Source organism: Oreochromis aureus, linkage group 7 (assembly GCF_013358895.1).
Source record: "Oreochromis aureus strain Israel breed Guangdong linkage group 7, ZZ_aureus, whole genome shotgun sequence".
Lineage (NCBI taxonomy): Eukaryota > Metazoa > Chordata > Actinopteri > Cichliformes > Cichlidae > Oreochromis > Oreochromis aureus.
Window position 1 is genome coordinate 29483414 of NC_052948.1, and position 20028 is coordinate 29503441.

General features: G+C 41.3%; 1 protein-coding gene across 1 annotated transcript in view; it reads right to left on the reverse strand.

Moving 5' to 3' along the window:
* Positions 1-20028, reverse strand: part of LOC120441160 (antigen WC1.1-like) — a 38897-nt gene that overhangs the window by 10819 nt on the left and 8050 nt on the right. Inside the window, exons 4-11 of the mRNA XM_039615125.1 lie at positions 19260-19511; positions 17926-17952; positions 17529-17828; positions 7575-7880; positions 7205-7495; positions 4852-5157; positions 4483-4773; positions 71-376 (exon numbers count right to left, since the gene is read on the reverse strand). Of these exons, the coding sequence (XP_039471059.1) occupies positions 71-376; positions 4483-4773; positions 4852-5157; positions 7205-7495; positions 7575-7880; positions 17529-17828; positions 17926-17952; positions 19260-19311 (1879 nt within the window). The 5' untranslated portion in view covers positions 19312-19511. The remainder of the gene's footprint in view (positions 1-70; positions 377-4482; positions 4774-4851; positions 5158-7204; positions 7496-7574; positions 7881-17528; positions 17829-17925; positions 17953-19259; positions 19512-20028) is intronic.

Sequence of the window (20028 nt, forward strand, 5' to 3'; positions counted from 1 at the left end):
AACAGGAATCAGAAAACAGTCACATTGAGAATGACTTTGAACCACATCAAAGCTGCAGCTCCTCTTCTACCTGAGCAGGTGAGTCCAACAGCTTTGCCAGGTGAGCAGCTGTTTCGAGCTGAGCCTGAGCTTCTACAGTCCAGGAGAGCAGACTCATGGCCTCCACACTGGAACTCTTTGCTCCACACTGGAGCCTCCACTTCTCCATAGAGCGCCCCCTGGAGGACCGAAGGAGGCCCACAGCCGAGCTCCCTACAGACCACCTCTGCATCCTGCTGGTCAAAGTCAGCTTCACACACTGAGGACCAGCTCTGGTTAGACTTCACCTCCAGTCTGCCTGAACACAGACTGGAACCATTCAGCAGCCTGACAGAGTCTGGAGACATCAGAGAAGATCAAACAGAGAGATCAGACACAGCAGACACACAAGAAAAAGATGGCAGCAAACAACTATTCACTGATTCAAAGATGAGACTGTTTGTCTGTTTATTGGTGGGACAGTATTATACTGTTATATCAGAATGAGCTGATAGAAACAGCAGCAGAGAAATGTGGGTTATTATTAGAACCAGAGATTAGCGAAACAGAGTATCAGCCCATATGGTCTTATGTACACATTCTCTATAACAGTGAACTAGAATCACTGTAAATCAACACTCACTACCTGCAATCTGCAAAGCATAGTGACCCCATTAAATATTGAGCAAAATGATCATACTCAGTGAGTCAGCCTTCTTTGCAAAATTCTCAACTGACCACAATATTCTCCGACCATACCTGCTTTCATGAAAGTAATGCTTCACTGGGTGTGCCCGAAGATTAATGTCATGGAACCATTGTATTCCAAGCAGAATCAGAACCCCAAAGCAGGAGACCCGAGACAGGAAATAAACTTAAAACACAGTCTTAGCTGGCAACTGACAAAATGGCAAAAATAATACCAGGGCAAGGCAGGATCAAACTGACAGAAAAAGTAGGACTAGAGGAAAGCGCACAGATGGACGAGCACGCAATATGAGGAATCAGTTAGGACATCAGAAAGAATCAAGAAAAAACTGACAGAATAAATATACAAGGTGATGAAGGCAAACTGGAAGACAGCTGAGCTGAATCTAATAGAGGAAGGGGAAGTAAAACACAACACAACATACATGAAACAGTAAATGACTAACACCAGGACCAGGACTAAGATACACTAACATGACAGAACTAAACAGAGATCACAAAGACAGGAGATAGTGTCATGATTCGCTGTGTGGCAGGCAGGATAAAGGACCCAGAAGCAGGACTCAGAACACGGAGGAATGAACTGAAAGAGGCAGCTTTATTGTTCTGTACAAACTCAGATGTCAAAACGCAGGGAAACAGAACATATAAGCTGGGAACTGGTAAATGAACTTGGAGACGGAAACCTAAGAGACTAAACACTAAAAAACTAACAAATTACACTTACACGGGAGCACAGGGGAAAACACACAGCATGAGGGGCAACAAGACAACAAGCAGGGAATGACAGAGGACTAAAATACAAGACTGAGTAATGAAGAAACGGGAGACAGAAGGGAAACACAGCTGGTACTAATTACACAGAAGAGACAGGAAACAGAGGCTGAACATAGAGCAGAACTGTCAAAATAAAAAAAAGGAAGTACACAACAGACACAGAGACCCACACTAGATCCTGAACAGAGGGAACACTGAGTACAGGGACAGGAGCAAGATGAGACATGACTGACTGGGGAACAAGAAACATGACAGACACAGAACTAAACCTACACTAAACATGGGGGCACCAGAACAAAACCTAAGGACTAGAATTAACAGAGCAAAGAAGGACTAGAGTGCTATCCATCTGATTATTCTGACACTTAAGCTCCCAGATGCATTACCTATTGGTATCCAACGGATTAAAATACCTGTGTTTCGTTTACATAGCCAAAACATGTTTATATGAACAAAACATTGTTTTTCCCCAATGATAGCTGATTAATGCATTAAACATGAAGGTGAAAGGTTTGCTAAGTTCAGGGACTCACTCCTTAGGAATTACAGTAAAGCTGCCGAGTAACCCCACCAAGATGGAGACTCCTTTCTTTTGTTCCGTCCTGAGATGTACACAAACACTGATACTCAACTTTGCTTTGACCAAAGAGGCCCATGGTAGTAAAAGTTCATCTCCAATAGATGATTCTTTCTTTTGCAAAAACAGAATGCAGGCAAAGCTGTGAGCTTGAAGATGCTTACAGATTAACCTTTTTCAGCCAAAACAGGCTTGTTACTTTTGGTTGAACATATTTGAAGGTAGTTATTATTTCACCTCAGTGCGATCCTTCAAACATCAAACCGATTTGAGCCTAAAAAGGAAAGCTGTCAAACATATTCATGAACCAAAACCATAGCAGACCAAAGTTTTCTGCTATGGTTTTCCATACAATCCATACAACAAGCTGCTCATTGTACTAGCATAAGGTACACAACCTGAAAGGCCAAGAGGCTGTCACGCCTCAGCAACACAGCTGCCACAAAATCTGCAAATGAAAGCTGATCTAGTCCACCTCATGGTGATCATGCCTGCTTTATATTTGGCTGACTACTTGGCAGTCAACATAATATGAAACATAAAGTGTTTGGGGATTTTGTTGCAGCTTTATCACAGTGGTGGTCTATATAAACCAACGTTTCAAGGGTGGAGAAAGGGAAACCAGTAGTGCTCTGGTCTGTTCTGCACAGAAATTAAAGGCATCCTATAGACCAAACCCTCAGTGAATGTCTCATCTAACTAAAAGTTTCCTCACACATTTAGTTTGCCTGCTTATGATAATACATAAGACATATTATTGATTTAATGTTAATAACTTGTGATCTCACAGGAAAATGCAAATTGGGAGAACTGCCTTGGTGTTATTATTCTGTTCAAATTTATTACATTTGTTCTTTTAGACACTATTTGTTTGACATTAATACAATTTAAGACTACTTTTAATTGTACTTACTCTTTTACTGTAGCAATTTTTTCAGCTTGGCACACTTCTGTCAATGACATATACTCTATGATGTGAGTGATGATCTAAGGTGAGAAGTAACTAAGTATTTGTACTTTATTACTGTACTTAAGTTGAATTTTCAGGTATCTGTGCTTAATCTGATTACTTTTTACTTCTACTCCCTGTATTTTCAAAACAGGCTTGTTATTTTTGGTTGAACATATTTGAAGGTATTTATTATTTCACCTCAGCGCGAGCCTTCAAACATCAAAGGACACCTGCACTCCTTCTGAAGTAGTGCAGTTGTCCGTAAATTGCTGTTGCGGTACCTCAGCATCTAGCTAGCACTACAAAAGAGGAGCGAGCATAAAAGGAGTGACATTTTTTGTGTGTCAGGTAATTTCAAATTCAACGTTTCTATCAGCTCAACAAACATTAGCAAACACACAAACTGTTTGTGTGCAGTTTGTCTCGCAGTGTGTTGCTAGCTGAAGGTCCAGCTGCTGTCTTTCACCGGGAGAGAAAAGAAAGACAGCTAACTTCACTCGGAGATGGAGAAAAAGATAAGAAAGACAGGGTAGGAAAGGAAGAAGAGAGGTTAGATTTAAAGGGAATGACTACTCATTTAAAGCTTACATGAAGTCCTCATGTTTTCAAATCAGATATGGGGTCTGTGCATGTGACATTATGTTTTTTTATATTGTCAAATATGCAAATCAAACTGAGACAAACTAACTATGTCATTTAAAGGCTGCATTAAAATCCACTGCAGGTTAGTGCATGATAAACAGGTTATTTTGCTGTACTGTGATGGATTTAAAGTAAACAACAGTGTGTGACTGGTGCACAGTGGCTGTGGTTTCATGGTCAGAGGTAGGTTACATCAAGTGTAACAGAGATGAATTTGAAGTTAAGCTGATGATGCTGAGATTCATTCACTGAATTCCACCTTTATACCACTTTATAAAGTCTAATATAAAGACAGCATAAACAGTGTACTGTCAGTGTAGAAGATCGAAATCAGCAAGGACAACTCATGAAACATCTGCTGACATCTGGTTGAATTCAGCAGTATACCATAGAGCAAAAGCAGCTCAGATCAGCTGATCACAGCCTGTATATTAAGAAAACCTACTGGAGCTCTCAATAGAAATTATTGTGAGCTGTGATTCTTTTTCCCACACTGAGCCAACTACAACTGATTTTAGGGTTCCCCCACCTGCTGAATCAGTTTTTAAACGTTTCCAAACTCATTTCCCTGTTTAGAGACAAAGTCACCCTCTACAATGTAGTCAACAGAACATAGAGCTATTTTTTTATTTTTTCATCTTGTTCTCTGCCCATGTTCTGCTTAAGTGACTCAAGTTGAGTTCATTACTTATAATTAAAATGTACACTGAAATACAGTATGTATTTACATCTGCTAATGTAACTTATTATTACTAGAAATAGCCACCAAATAATTAGTTTTTGCCACCTCTGCTGGTGATCAACTTACCTGAACAGTGAAGTGTTGTTATGAGAGATGAGTGATCTGATTTTGCACACTGCCTCAGAGAAGATCCATCCTGAACACAGTCAGCTGAGATTCCCCACGTTAATCTATGTGAAGACTCATGGTTTTGTTCTATGGAAATAATAGAGCCACAATCCAGATGTGCACAGACAATTGCAGCAGTCTGTGGCATCCTATCATAGATTTCCACTGGTCTCCACTCTCCCAGATGTTTCAGCTCCAGTGTACCAGCACAGTGATTGGATCCTCCCTCCAACCTGAAAACATCATTATCTGAGCAGAAAGCAGAGAGTCATCAGTAAAAGAATAAAGTGAGTTTGAACCACATCAAAGCTGCAGCTCCTCTTCTACCTGAGCAGGTGAGTCCAACAGCTTTGCCAGGTGAGCAGCTGTTTCGAGCTGAGCCTGAGCTTCTACAGTCCAGGAGAGCAGACTCATGGCCTCCACACTGGAACTCTTTGCTCCACACTGGAGCCTCCACTTCTCCATAGAGCGCCCCCTGGAGGACCGAAGGAGGCCCACAGCCGAGCTCCCTACAGACCACCTCTGCATCCTGCTGGTCAAAGTCAGCTTCACACACTGAGGACCAGCTCTGGTTAGACTTCACCTCCAGTCTGCCTGAACACAGACTGGAACCATTCAGCAGCCTGACAGAGTCTGGAGACATCAGAGAAGATCAAACAGAGAGATCAGACACAGCAGACACACAAGAAAAAGATGGCAGCAAACAACTATTCACTGATTCAAATATGAGACTATTTATTTATTTATCTATTTATTGGTGGGACAGTATTATACTGTTATATCAGGATTGGCTGGTGGAGCAGTAGCAGAGAAATGAGGGTTATAAGACCCTAGATTAGCGAAACAGATGCCAGTTGTTCCTGGCACTAGTCTGTTTTGTTCTTATGTACAGATTCCCTAAATCAGTGAACTAGAATCACTGTAAATCAACACTCACTACCTGCAATCTGCAAACTATAGTGACCCCACTAATCTAAAACACGAAACATGTTTACCTCAATGTGTTGTTCTGAGAGACAAATATGCACTGCTACATAAAAAAGCTTGATAATTTCCACCTCATGAAATGTAAAGAAAAGCGTCTGAGGGTGAAGTCACTTTGGAAGGTTGACAGTTTGTAAAATAAAACTGGGCTCTGGCTTCACTAAACAAGTTCGTGTATGTTGCTTCCTCTGAGACTATGGCTGAGGTTAAAAAGTAAATAAATTAGCTCAGTAGAACAAAATGTTTGAACATAGACCTGAAGAAAAAGAACGAAGTGGGTGAAAGACCAGTACCAAGTACCACAGATTCAGCTTAACATGAGAAACTCACTACAAATAGTGAAAATTGGTGAGTGAAATGGTAAAAAATTAGTCTTTAAGTGATAGTATATGACAATGATGCATGTAAACATTTTTTGTAAATATCTATGATCATTGGTGTATGAAATGTCTTTTTTCTGTTCTCTGTTATGAATTAGGAACTTCTATACATTTTCCACTCAAACAACTAATGTAGAGTGATGGTTCAGTATTTTCAGATTAAAGGATATGATTTTGAAACAAATCTCTGATTGAGGGACTCTTTTCACCTCACAAGTGTGAAGAGACTTTGTTCTACATAAGCTGCCCTCTACTGTGTTGCTCTATCAACCCTACCATTTGAAGCAGACGAGTAGGTACACAACACCATGACCTCATCTCCCATTGGGTTGTGTCTATTTAAGTCCTCTCTGTGCTACTAAACTCTAATGTTCCCAAAGCTGGACAGTGAGCCAGTGGTTCACTCCATGCAACACGACCTACGACAAGAAATCCAGAGATGCCCCGAGACAGTACTTGTCAGGGCCGTAGAGAAAACTAAATGTTTGGGAGACTAACACCAGATTTCAGCTTTGAAATTCAGACCTTAGGTCAGAAAATTTGGTTATGTTCAAGGACATTCCATTACAATATAATTCAAAGAAGCGCTGTCTCAGGATCACTGGACCTTTTGAAATTGAGAATCTAGAGTTAACTCTGTCTGTGATCTCATACTCCCCAAGACATTGAAGATACACAATAAATGTATCCCATGTATCCCAGCTTAAGCAAGTCTACACTGGTGTCCTGTGCTCTGTATATTCAGTCAGGAGACTATCAGGGTAAGACCCTCCAGTATCTTGTGAACTGGGAGAAGTACAGACTGTAGGATTGCCAACTTGCTTTGTATATATTTCCAACTTTCAATTGTTTCTTAATTAAGGCCCAATTATTTTTTCATGCTTTTGAATATTATATCTGTTTAGAAAAGGAAAATTGAAAATTAGAAAACTGTTTCAAAAGTTGCCCAGATTTCTTTGTGCAAACTGTTAAGAATGCGTCCCAGGGTGTAGCAATACATAACTGAGGAGGGACTGAACTGAAACTCAAGCTAAGAAATAGGAAGCCCCCAGAAAGTTATAGCACTGAAGAAGGGACTCTTTAGTTTGACTCCCGAGAACACTGAACCTCTGTTCTGCCATGATTCAGTTCAATTCAGTTGTATCTAGATCTACATCTATCACAACAACAGGCCAGGAGTCATTCTGTTGGGGGTGAGGGGAGGAAGAGAAAACAAAGATATGCTGTGGAACAGAGCCAGTCACGATTGGTGGATAGTTTGCTTCTCTTCCAACTATCACGTATTATATCATGTATAATGTCACAAATAATTTTACCTGAGCAGGTTACATCAAAAATGGACTTAGAAAACGAAGCTGATGCACAGTATTGCAGAGTAGATCCAAGCTGAGTACACATATCACTGATGCTCCACACAGATCTGCTTGATGCACCCGTCCTTTTTCCTAAAGAAACAACATAACCACAGTCCAGCTGTTCACAGACAACAGTAGCTGTTTTCCGGGTCCACTCAATGGCTTCCACTGGTCTCCATTCTCCCAGATATTTCAGCTCCACCGTTCCTGTACAGTGGGTAGCTCCTCCCACCAACCTGACATCCTCACCCTCTGGAAAAAAAATCAGAGAGTCATCAGTAAAAGAATAAAGTGAGTTTGAGCCACATCAAAGCTGCAGCTCCTCTTCTACCTGAGCAGGTGAGTCCAACAGCTTTGCCAGGTGAGCAGCTGTTTCTAGCTGAGCCTGAGCTTCTACAGTCCAGGAGAGCAGACTCATGGCCTCCACACTGGAACTCTTTGCTCCACACTGGAGCCTCCACTTCTCCATAGAGCGCCCCCTGGAGGACCGAAGGAGGTCCACAGCCGAGCTCCCTACAGACCACCTCTGCATCCTGCTGGTCAAAGTCAGCTTCACACACTGAGGACCAGCTCTGGTTAGACTTCACCTCCAGTCTGCCTGAACACAGACTGGAACCATTCAGCAGCCTGACAGAGTCTGGAGACATCAGAGAAGATCAAACAGAGAGATCAGACACAGCAGACACACAAGAAAAAGATGGCAGCAAACAACTATTCACTGATTCAAATTTAGGAGGGGGGGTCTGACACACTACCTGTCTACAAGAAGCTGGAAACTGTTTTGTTTGTGCTGCACAGACTTGGACCAGGCTGGGTTTAGTCAGGTAGTCAACAGCATCAAGAAAGACAAAAAAAAAAGTGGCCCTATGAAAATGTGAATGAAGCCACTGCTGGGCCTTCTTTACCAGGCCGATGGTGTTGTGGGTCCAGGTGAGATCCGCAGAGATGTTAGAAACGATAACTAGTAATGTCTTCATGAATTTGTTTGGAAATAAAATTTTAAACATTAGAGAAAAAAATTACTCATAATCATCTCAGATATGTACAGCTACTTACAGTATCACTGATACCACTGACACTGAGTCTTTTTCTCCAATTGATCTTTCTGAGTTAACTTCAGGTCTTTTAAACCCCATTCCTACAACACCGCTCAAAGAAGTCCTATCATCAATTGATGCTTCAATCTTAAATATGATCGACCTAGCTCTAATAATCGGTTATGTCCCACAGGTCTCTAAGCTGGCAGTAGTTAAACAATTACTTAAAAATCCATCTCTTGACCCAGCGGACTTAGGTAATTATAGGCCAATCTCCAGCCTTCCTTCCTTCTTAAAAACTCTTGAAAGAGTAGTTGTCAAACAGCTAACAGATCATCTGCAGAGGAATGGCTTATTTGAAGAGTTTCAGTCAGGTTTCAGAGCTCATCACAGCACAGAAACAGCTTTAGTGAAGGTTACAAATGATCTTCTTATGGCCTCTGACAGTCGACTCTGTGCTTGTCCTGCTAGACCTCAGTGCATCGTTCAATACTGTTGACCATAATATCTTAGTAGAATGATTAGAGAAGGCTGTACGTATTACAGGTACTGCACTGCAGTGGTTTGAATCATATCTATGTAATAGACTCCAGTTTGTTCATGTAAATGGAGAGTCCTCTTCACACACTAAGGTTAATTATGGAGTTCTACAGGGTTCAGTGCTTGGACTGATTCTGTTTACATTATACTACTGGTCCCTTAACGAAATTGCCACTCTACTCTTGACGAGAAGCTTGGGCTTGGGAGAGCCCTGATTGTCCTCCAGAGACATTTGCTGCCGGATACTCGATGATCGGTTGCGTCGTGTGACTCTCTCAATGGAGGACACTGAACGACATCTACCATTCGGAACCATGATAACAGAGTTCTGGTTGATCGGAGCTGGCTCAGACCTGACTAATCGAAGAACAAAGAAAGCGGTTACAGCTGTTCAAAACCCCCAGTAGGCTGGCTGAAATGACTGACGATGGGCAAGCCGTGAGTACTCAGACTGTGTTTATTTAACACCATATGGGAAGATCTTAGAGAAGCTCACGACTTTGCAATGGGAAATAGATAGACCTGGTGACCAGTGATGGACATTAAGAACAACTGCAAAATTGGTGCAGTTGTCAGCACTAACTCAAACAATCATCTCCCCTCACTCATGCAGCTCTGGAACAACAAATTCTTGTCCCTGATAACGGGACTATGTTTAGTCTCTCTTCAAACACACCTGCATTAGCTGAAGACTGTTGACTTTTGCTTAATCGGGTGAAAGGACACTCTCTCTCAAGTTGAACACAGGATACACACACACACACACACACATACACATGTCCACTGACACAGATGCACACTCACTCGCCTCCCCTCGGATGCTTTCCCCCGTCCGATGCAGACGGCAGGTCAGCTGGAACGCGCAGAGATGCCGCCATCTGATGCTGCTGTCTACATTGGCTTACTCTAACCCTGCTCACCCACCCCTGTTGCTTGTCACATGTTTTCATTGTGTTACGGTGTGAAGATTTGTGTGCTTTTGTGCTGAGTTTTCTGTTCTCATACTGATCCCCTATCAGGAGCTCAGTCTGAGTAGAGTTCTCTTTTTTTCTCCTCCACTGCCCTATTGTGTTGTACATTTCATTGTTTTTCTTTACACTACCTGTTCTGACCTGTCTCCCCAATGTGATGTTTGTGACCAGGATATGTCCTGTCAGTGCACATATTAAACAATTTGCAGGACTGCTTTCTTCCATTTGAACAACATCTCTAAAATTAGAAATATTCCATCTCAGAGTGACGCTGAAAAACTAGTTCATGCATTTATTACTTCTATGCTGAACTACTGTAATTTTTTATTATCAAGATGCCCTAAAAACTCCCTGAAAAGTCTTTAATGAATCCAAAATCCTGCAGTGAGAGTACTGACAGGGACTAGAAGGTGAGAGCATATTTCTCCTGTACTGGCTTCCCTTCATTGACCTGCTCCCCTCAGGCAGGAGGCTCCGGTCCATTCGCACCAGAACCTCTCGCCATAAGAACAGTTTCTTCCCCTCTGCTATTGGACTCATGAACAATAACCATATGACTGTTCCCACCACTAACACATGACCCTACACTGTGTTCACTGCATCATTCCATGTTTGCACTGATCACCACCTGCACTCATGTATATATCTATCTACTTAGCACTTTTAATTTTAATTTTTATGTTTATTTAAGCGTTGTCTGACAGCATGTTTTGCACTAAGTACCGCAGCAATTTCCTAATGTTGTAAACCTGCTCAACATTTGGCAATAAAACCCTTTCTGATTCTGGTTCTGATTCTGATTGGCTCCCTGTTAAATCCAGAATTTAAAATCCTGCTCCTCACATACAAGGTCTTAAATAATCAGGCCCCATCTTATCTTAAGGACCTTGTAGAACCATATCACCCTAATAGAGCACTTCGCTCTCGCTCTGCAGGCCTACTTGTTGTTCCTAGAGTATTTAAAAGTAGAATGGGAGGCAGAGCCTTCAGTTTTCAGGCCCCTCTTCTGTGGAACCAGCTTCCAGTTTGGATTCGGGAGACAGACACTATCTCTATTTTTAAGATTAGGCTTCAAACTTTCCTTTTTGCTAAAGCATATAGTTAGTGCTGGATCAGGTGACTCTGAATCCTCCCTTACTTATGCTGCAATAGGTCTAGGCTGCTGGCAATTCCCATGATGCATGAGTGTTTCTTCTTCAGTCACCTTTCTCACTCACTATTTTACTGTGGAGCTCTCTGCTTTGAATCATTAGTCATCAGGCACGTGCAGAGGGGGGGGCGGAAGGGGCTTGAGCACCCGCCCCTTTCCTGATGGGTGCCCAAAGTGCCCTTTTGTTGAGGCAATTTTTTTTTTAATTTTTAATTATCTTTTTTTTTTAAATGTGTGTGTGCGTGTGGAGTCCTGTCTGTGCCCCTCAACAATAATATTTAACTATTAATCACATTTTTGCTAAATAAAAGAATCTGGCTTGCATCAGTCACATGATCACCATTAACCAGTGATCGCCCTTGACGGCAGAACGCGCTGGTTACGAGCCGGGAACGAGCTCACAAAGAGCACGCGCATTTTTTGCAGTCCGGAGCTGTAGGAGAAACACAAATTAACTCAGAGACAGACTGATGCGACAAAACCAGTAAGTAGGTGTACAGCGCACACTGTAGTCTAAGCACATAGGAGTATTAGCTTATTACGTACACGTTGGTAAGCTGTCTTGTGGCAACTGATGAACTGAAACAAATGAGCGTGCTGTGTGTGTAACAGCGCGACAAACTTTACCTGTCCTTTTATTAACTGCACAGGTAGTGCTGGTCATAGCTGCTGGCTCACTGGGTAAGGCTGTCATGGGTCTGTAGCTCTGTCACCGTTTTAGGGAACATATTTAGTTTTAAAGTAAGTTACAGGGCTTTTCCTGCCTTTCTGGAGGGATTATATTTCACTAAAAAACGATCTAATATTCATGTCCACATAATAATGGATTATTATAATTATAATATTTATAAAACACGCTGTATTTTAAAGAACATACATTAAGAAACAGATTATATTAGATTTATATTTTAAATAAGACAAAATGCTGATTTTACAGCAGCAAAATTATTGTATCCCTACAGTTTAAAAATGTAATAAGCTTTCTCCCTGCACAGAGTGGATAGTGAAACAAATGGAATCATCATAAATACATTATTTCATATTTATTACTTTTTTCCCCTCATTGCTTTATTATTGTAGCTCTAGTAATAAATAATAAGGGAAGGATTCTGGATCAGCACCATGATGGAAACTTGTGCCCACAGTATGTACAGTATTCTGAAGAAGGTCTATAATGTCACTGTGTGTGCGTGCATGTGTGTGTTTTATGTATATGGATTTTTGAATTATTACTCATAATATAACATTGTCCAGACATGGCTGGTAAGGACATGAGGAGGAAACAGTAGGAGCTGTGTGAGGCTACTAAAGGCAGTGGATCCCCCAGCAGCTGGATTACAAAGAGCACAGGTAACATTAACACATGTACCAGTTGTTGGAGAGGTATTCCAGTATAAAAATAATAATAAGCACAACTGGAATGTTTTGCTTCTATAACATTTTTCTGTCATCATTTTATTATAGATTAAGTGTAAGAGTTGTTAAGTGTGGATAATTAAATAATAGTTTATTGCAATAGCAAGTTGTGCCTTGTTCTCAGATGGACAGCAAGTGGAGAGTGATAGATGAGATGAGGGGATGGAAGGAGGAAGAGAAGCAGAGTAATTCACAGGCAGGGTCTAGTTTATTTCTCAGTTTTTTGTTGCCTTATGGTTCCAAGCACTGTCACCAATCTTTGCATTTTGTTATTATCTCATGACACTTGTTTAATCAGCTTCCATCTCTCCTATGGACTTTTTAATGTCTACAGTCTCAGATCAACACAGCCCTGCCCTCCAGCACCATCAGCAGCAGGAGCAGCAGCAACCCCTCAACAGCAACATTGTACCCATCAGGTAAAACATAGGCTACGTTTGCTTTGCCTGACAACAGTGATATAGTATGATGTGATCCCATATTAGATTCTTGATGAATGTGTGTTGTTGTTATTCAGCCTGGTTCAATGTGCCCCTTTTTAACTTTGAGCACCCGCCCCTAAAAACGTCTCTGCACGGCCCTTTTAGTCATTATTAATTATTATTATTAATATTATTGTAGGGTCTTCCTTAAAATATAAAGCACCTTGAGACGATTGTTGTTGTGATTTGGCGCTGTATAAATAAAGTTGAATTGAACTGGGAATCTTTCCAGGGTGTACCCTACCTGCCTTCACACCTGCTGCCAATTGAGCTGCCAGTGTTTAAGAACCGGCGCGCATCATTACTGTTTGCCAAGTGTTACTCTTCGCCACAGTTAGTGCCGGCCGTCATAGCTTTTGTTCAAAGTGAAAATCTCATAGAAACAGGGGCGGATCTAGAAGGGTGGCATGGGGTGGCAAGTGCCACCCTAAAATGATCCCTTGCCACCCCAGTCTTGCATATGACAGTGTTGTTTATTAAAATAAGATAGCATTAACAGTTTGAGCGTAGTTACAGTCAACAGTGAATATAAATGCTAAAACTGAATATATTTCAGAGTGTTCCCCCCCTCAACCGTTAACAAATGGTTCAGCCCACAGCAGGACCGGCTTTTTTCTTGTTTTCAGTAGCAAGCGATGCTTATGATTGTGTCAGAGCACATTTTGAACAGCACTATGGGAATTTTGCTTTTTACACAGGTGGTTGGATGTTACACTCTGGAAATGGAAGGAAGGTGAGTGTTATTAACCCTCTGTGGTCCACGGACACGCTGCACCTCCGAATCACATGACTATTTTAAGCTGACATAGCAACAAACTGCAGCCACGCTGAGTCTCTGTTTCAGCCCACATTGAAATTTCGGACTTCAAAGTTTTTACATTTTAATTACAGGCCAGTAAATCCAGAGTTATGATAATATATATAAGCCATGCTTTTTTCTAAATACTGTCGTCATGTTTTTGTGTGTGTGTGTTTTAAGGGTTTTCTAAGGACAGCGCGAAAACAGTAAAGAAAGAGAAAAAAGCCACCTCTTTCCTATCGGTGGAAAAATGTACCATGTCGACCAATTTTTAAAAAAGTCAACACGTGGGATTTGGTTGTTTAGGAAGAGGGGAGAGTTTTGGGAGTGACGGTAACGGCAGCGAGACAGAGCGAGCGAGTGAGAGAGAGGGAGAGAAAGTTTAGTTGTGGGAGATTTGTGACGTTTAGTGTGTTGTGTTGTCTTGTGTAGTTGTTCTGTTGTGTAGTCGTTGTTTTGTTTTGTGTGTCAGTGAGGGCACTAATGAATGTCACAAAGGCACATTTGCAACGTAAACACTGTCACTAAGTAGAAAACCAGCAGAGTGATACACCTCCTGCTGTCAGGCCTGCAGGTTTGTCCCTGTGCTGTTCTCCTCTGTCTTTTGGTGAACAAACTTTTTTTTTTTTTTTTTACTGGCACACATCATTTGTGGGGCATCTTATTGCGACACCTGATTGTTCTCTCATTTTAGTTTTAGTAATATTTTTAAATGGTTGTACAAAATGAAAGAACGGCAGGTAAATTGGCTGCATTTTTAGATAAATAGTTGTATATGTTTACAAAATGTGCAATTTATATTTGCTCAACATGTCTGTGGGTTTTTTACAGTAAAAAATACTACTAAGATTTTAAGTTCTTTGTGTGATTTCAGATCAGTAATACTAATGCAGTATGTCAGTGAAAAAAACTAAATTCAGTTGAGCTGAAAAGAATGATACCAAACAAGGCAAGGGGGAAAAAATCAAATGAAACAATTTGAGGGTGAAATACAAACATAAACTCAAAAGGAGTCAAAAATGGCCGGTTGTATTTCAGACCTCAGTGGGTTAATCCAACAAATCATGAAAAATTAGGTTTAAATTTTTGTTCATGACAGTGCAGATTTCTGACATTTTGTGTAATTTAAGCTGTAACAGTGTGATTGTTTTCTAATAAAAAACAGTGTGAAACTTAAGTTAGACTTGTGTTTGTAAATGAACCGCCCCATGTTGTTTAGCTTTCTGGATTTTAGACTTATTGGGCTACATATTTATTTATTATACAGGCTATACAGTACATAAGATCAAAACTCACATGTTTTATGTAACTAAAGTGTGTAATTATGTGGGCTACAGACAATAATTAAGTTATAGACTATATTTATATGAAAAACGTGTATACTGACTGCATTTGAATTATTTTAACCATATGTAACCACCTGCATATGTGTTTGGGGGGAAAAAAGGCTTTGATTTTGCCACCCCATTTGATTTCTTTGCCACCCTCATGCCACCCTAAGAAAATTTCTCTAGATCCGCCCCTGCATAGAAAGAAACTTGCCCTGTGCTCTTTTCTACAGCCTATCGGTTGACTTCCACGCTTCATCTCCAGCAAAACTCACCTTCATACTTTCGTGGGTTCATATTTGGCAGCTCTGTTCATTTCTGCACCTGTCAGCTTTACTCAGCTGCCTGCCCTCCTGCTACAGTCATTGCTCTTCACAGATTCCTTGCTCCTGAAACCCAGCAGCCTTACTCGGACCACCTACCTCCTCCCTGCCAGTTCTCCGCCTGCAAACATGTACTGAGACTCCTGGGTGCATTCCCTGAAGCCCATGCCTTTTTTCCATGCCCCTGAGTTAAAGCACTCCTGATGAAGATTTAGTTTCTCACATATTCAGTGACGTTGTGTTTTTCCCTAGTCATAGTTTCACTAGTTTTTAGCCTCACAGATCTAGTAGACCTTGGTCCACTGTCTAGTTGTTTTTGCAATTTCATGTCTTCTAAATAAAATCTTGTTCATCACACTTTCTCGTGTGAGTCCTGCTTCTGAGTCCTTCTGTCTGTCGGCCTCGGCCGTGACACTGTCTATGACTCATTATGAGTTCTTTTGTTTTTAAGGATGTTCAGGTTATTTTCTGAGCACCAGTGGGACAAGTTCTCTACCTCCACCCTGTACACTGTCACATCCCCATCAGAAATTAGCCCGACCACAGTGGTGTCATCGGCATACTGGTCTATAAACAGGCGTGCACATAAGTGGTCCGCAGGTCCGCATTCGCTGTCAAAATAAAAGATGCGCACCAGATAAGAAGTTGCAACGCGCGTTTGCGTACATATAAAAGGCACTGTTTTTGTCCGCTAGAGTGGAATTTTCATGGCATATTCTGCACCACATCTCTGTGCGTTCATCATTTGTTTGAAGCCAGCTCACCTCCTGCAACCACTTTTCCGAGAATACGCGCTTCTTTTCCCGTTCGGACTCCTTCTGACATTTCTTTGGAGGTGGAAGAACACCAAAGTAATTGCTTAAAGGAGCTTGCTTCTTCAACATCTTTAAGAGTTCAAAACAAATGTCTGTCCTCCTCCAGAAAATCTTATGTATGCAAACGCACGTTGCAACTTCTTATCTGGTGCGTCTCTTTTATTTTGACAGCAAATGCGCACCTGCAGACCACTTATGTGCACCCCTGTGTATAATGTTGGGTGGGTGGGTTGGTGTACAGTCATAGGTGTAGAGGGCTTACAGTAAGGGACTGAGAACGCAGCCCTGTGGGGATCCAGTGTGGGGATCCAATTGGGGGGAGAGGTGGGGGCCGGTGGGATTAAGAAGGCCTTGATCAAGGATCAGGTGGCAGGGGGATCTGAAGGGGGTCCAGTTTGGTGGTGAGGATGTCTGGGTTTATGGTGGTGAACACTTAGCTGTAGTCCATCCTCACATAGCTCTTCTTGTTCTTCAGATGGCTCAGTGCTCTGTGAAGGATGATGGTGATGGCATCCTCCATGCTCTGTAAGCAAACTGGTGGGGGTCAAAGGAGGGGGACATTCTCTGATTTGTTGAGACACTATCTGCTATCCACTATCCGTGTGCTGTACAATCCCATAGTAGATTACAATGTTATTAAACTAGTTATTAAACTTCTCATGTCTGGAAAGTGTGAGTAAAGTTCATTGTGGTATCTGGGACTCAACAGGTGCAATGATGGCACTGTGGAGTTAAGAAATCTTTTACAGAGGGGATCTAAATACACTCTTCCTAAACCTCTGAAATCCTTACCACAGCTATGGGAACTCATGATGTCATTGTAGAAGGTTAATGGTGTTTAGTGGTCTTTCAAATTCATTAGATCCAAAGCCTAATTTTATCTCATGATGGATATAAACACATAATATCACTTCAAGATGGTGGAAGATAGGGGAATTTTTGAAAGCAGCAATCCCAGAATATGTTATTGTCATTGACCGTTTTACTTCTTTTCACCGACTAACTAGTCTCACACTGTTTGATGTAGACAGACTGTTAATTTTGTATCTTTGGTGAAATAGTACACTTTTTCTAATAGTAGAAACCCAATAATTTTGAATGGGGAGCAATGCCTCTCTCTCAGCTGTGGATTAGTGGCAGAGTTACCACTCACTCCCCTCAGTCTTGTGTGGTGAAGGTTGTGAGTTTAAATGCAGCATGAAGTTTTTTTTCAACATCACAGTTTGTCTATATTGCATATTTACACTTCAACACACTTTTCAAAAATCTTGTTTTTCTCCTCATAATCTCAGAAAGAAAACAAAAGGATTCCTACTACAGAGGGACAGTCTTACTGCGACAATGGAAATGTCCCTGATTTTCTCCATAAATACACAGACTAGTTGTCACATATTATGAAAAGATGATAGCAAACCTGGGTTTACCTGAACAGGTTATGTCAAAGACGCTGGTAGAAGACAGTTCCCAAGACACTGCACATTGCCCCAGAAGAGATCGAGAAAGAAGACAGTCCCGACTGATCCACCACGTTGTTGGGCTACTCGAGGCATCCTCTCTTCTTCCTACAGAAACAGGAAAGCCACAGTCCAGATGTTCGCAGACAACAGCTGCTTCCTTCCGGGTCCATGAATTGCCCTTCACTGGTCTCCACTCTCCCAGATGTTTCAGCTCCAGTATTCCTGCACAGCGACTGGCTCCTCCCACGAGCCTGACATCATCAGACTCTGAATAGAAAAGGAATTTATTTCTGAAAATATTCAAATCAAACTTGGTAGATTCTGCTCCAGCAATTCTTTAAATCTCTTTTTTTCCTCTTCTTACCTGTTGACTTCTCTTCAGCCTGGGCTCCTGAGGAGGACATGAGAGAAAACTCATGAGCACAAAGAGCAATTCTGAGTGGAGATCAGTCGAGGACAGAACCAACATGCCAGTAAACTTTATGTTTTGTCAGTGTGCATGTGAATTGAGAATCTGAAAACACAGCTCATTGTACAAATGAAGACACCACAATTAATGATTTTTGAAAAAAACAGAAGAAAAAATGTTCTTTGCCACATTTATTGAACATCCACAAACATGCAGGTTCAACAAAAACAAAGAAAGCAAGAAGCATGTCCAGCATGTCTGCCTTCAGCACAGAGGCCGACAGAGACAACTTCTCCTTCTGTTGTTATATAATCCTGATATTCTTACTTTTAATTATATCTGACGTTAATTTTACGCACCAATTATTCAGCAAGTTGTGTCCAAATCCTTCAATAAAAAAAGTTACATGCTTAAAAGTGTCATACATTTTTACCTTGTACAACATGTGAGTGTGTAAGACTGCTTAACAGTTACACAGTTTTTAGTGAAGTCTTTGGAAGCAGAGAGCAGTCTTCATGAAGAGAGTACAAAGTCAAAACTTTTCAATAAATCTGTGGTAACCCTGCAGAATCAATCATCAACTACAAAGCACACGAGAGAGTTATCTCGACAGAGTTATAGTCAAGGTCAATGTGTAGTATCAGAAGCAGTTAATATCATGATGTATTTAAAATCCAGGCAACACATAATGTCAGTCACTGGAGTCAGTCGTTATTCTCTCAGAGCAAAACTTCATGTACATGTTAGAATCAACCATTAATCCGAGAAAATCCTCATTCCCAGCATCGACGTAGTCGAGTTTATGTTTAATCATTCAGTGCAGAATCAGAAGACCCACATACGTATCAGCAAGGTGACAAGTAGTGACTTTTATCCTTTGACTGCTCAGTTCAAACAAGCAGAGACAAAGGCTCCTTCAGCTCTGCACCACTTTCATTAGGTCAGCACACTTTTCTTTTTTCTGCCGCCTGGTATCACCAACTCAACTCAGTCTTCTTCATCAACGTGCTTTAGACGGTGACCACAAAGCAAGAGGGCAGTGTGCTCATAGCTGCTGTCTGCCACCAGCTCTGTGAGCCTGCAGGGTCCTCTGGATACTCCAGCTGATACCCCAGCATGTTATGTGTGTCATGTCATGTCGTGTGTGTGTGTGTGTGTGTGTGTGTGTGTGTGTGTGTGTGTGTGTGTGTGTGTGTGTGTGTGTGTGTGTGTGTGTGTGTGATCAGGTTGTTTAATGGTCCAGTCAACTCAGTGAGTACTAACAGGGAATTTTTAAAGTAGAGTTATACCTGAGCTCCACAGCAGCAGCAGCAACAGCAGATGATGATGATGATGATCCATGTCTAAACAGACAACTCTGATGTTCTTCTGTGTTGTACTCAGTATTTATCCGTAGGGAGAGGCAGGACTTGAGTCCACTGTGTCTAATTTTGCATTTCATCCTCAGATCTGTTCACCTCATTTGAACCCATTCATATTCCCGGCTGTGTTCAGCAGACTTACCGCAAGTCCTCTGACATTCCCATTTATGGTCATGTAACCTAGTACAAGAAGAACGAGGTTAAATACTGACTGTTTTCCTACAGTAAATATTAACCTGCACTTTGTTCTTAAGATAAATGAACTGAACTTCAATGTGTTTTTTTCTTTCTGTGTAAAGTGATCCTTTGACCTTTCAGCATGGTTATCCACACTCAGACTCCCATCATGCCCCCTGGCCCGTTTGCTTAAAAAGTGTGATGTAAAGACAAAAATAATCAATTTGAGATAATCCATTTTTATTTTTTTATTTTTTTATTTTTTTTTACATGGATCTTGTCATCCAGCTCATTTTTTGTCCTGGTTATTCAAAAAGCATTGGATTGTCACGTCATCTATGGCAGATGTATGGAGTGAAAAGAGTGTGGACCCAGATGCAGGAATACAATGACTAAACTAACAAAACCTAAGCAGGGAGGAAACTAAAAACAAGTAAAAAGAAACTAAACACCTGAGACTTGAAATACGGAACCTGGTGGCTTTCAAGTGGTGTGTATGAAGATCCTAGATCCTGTCCTG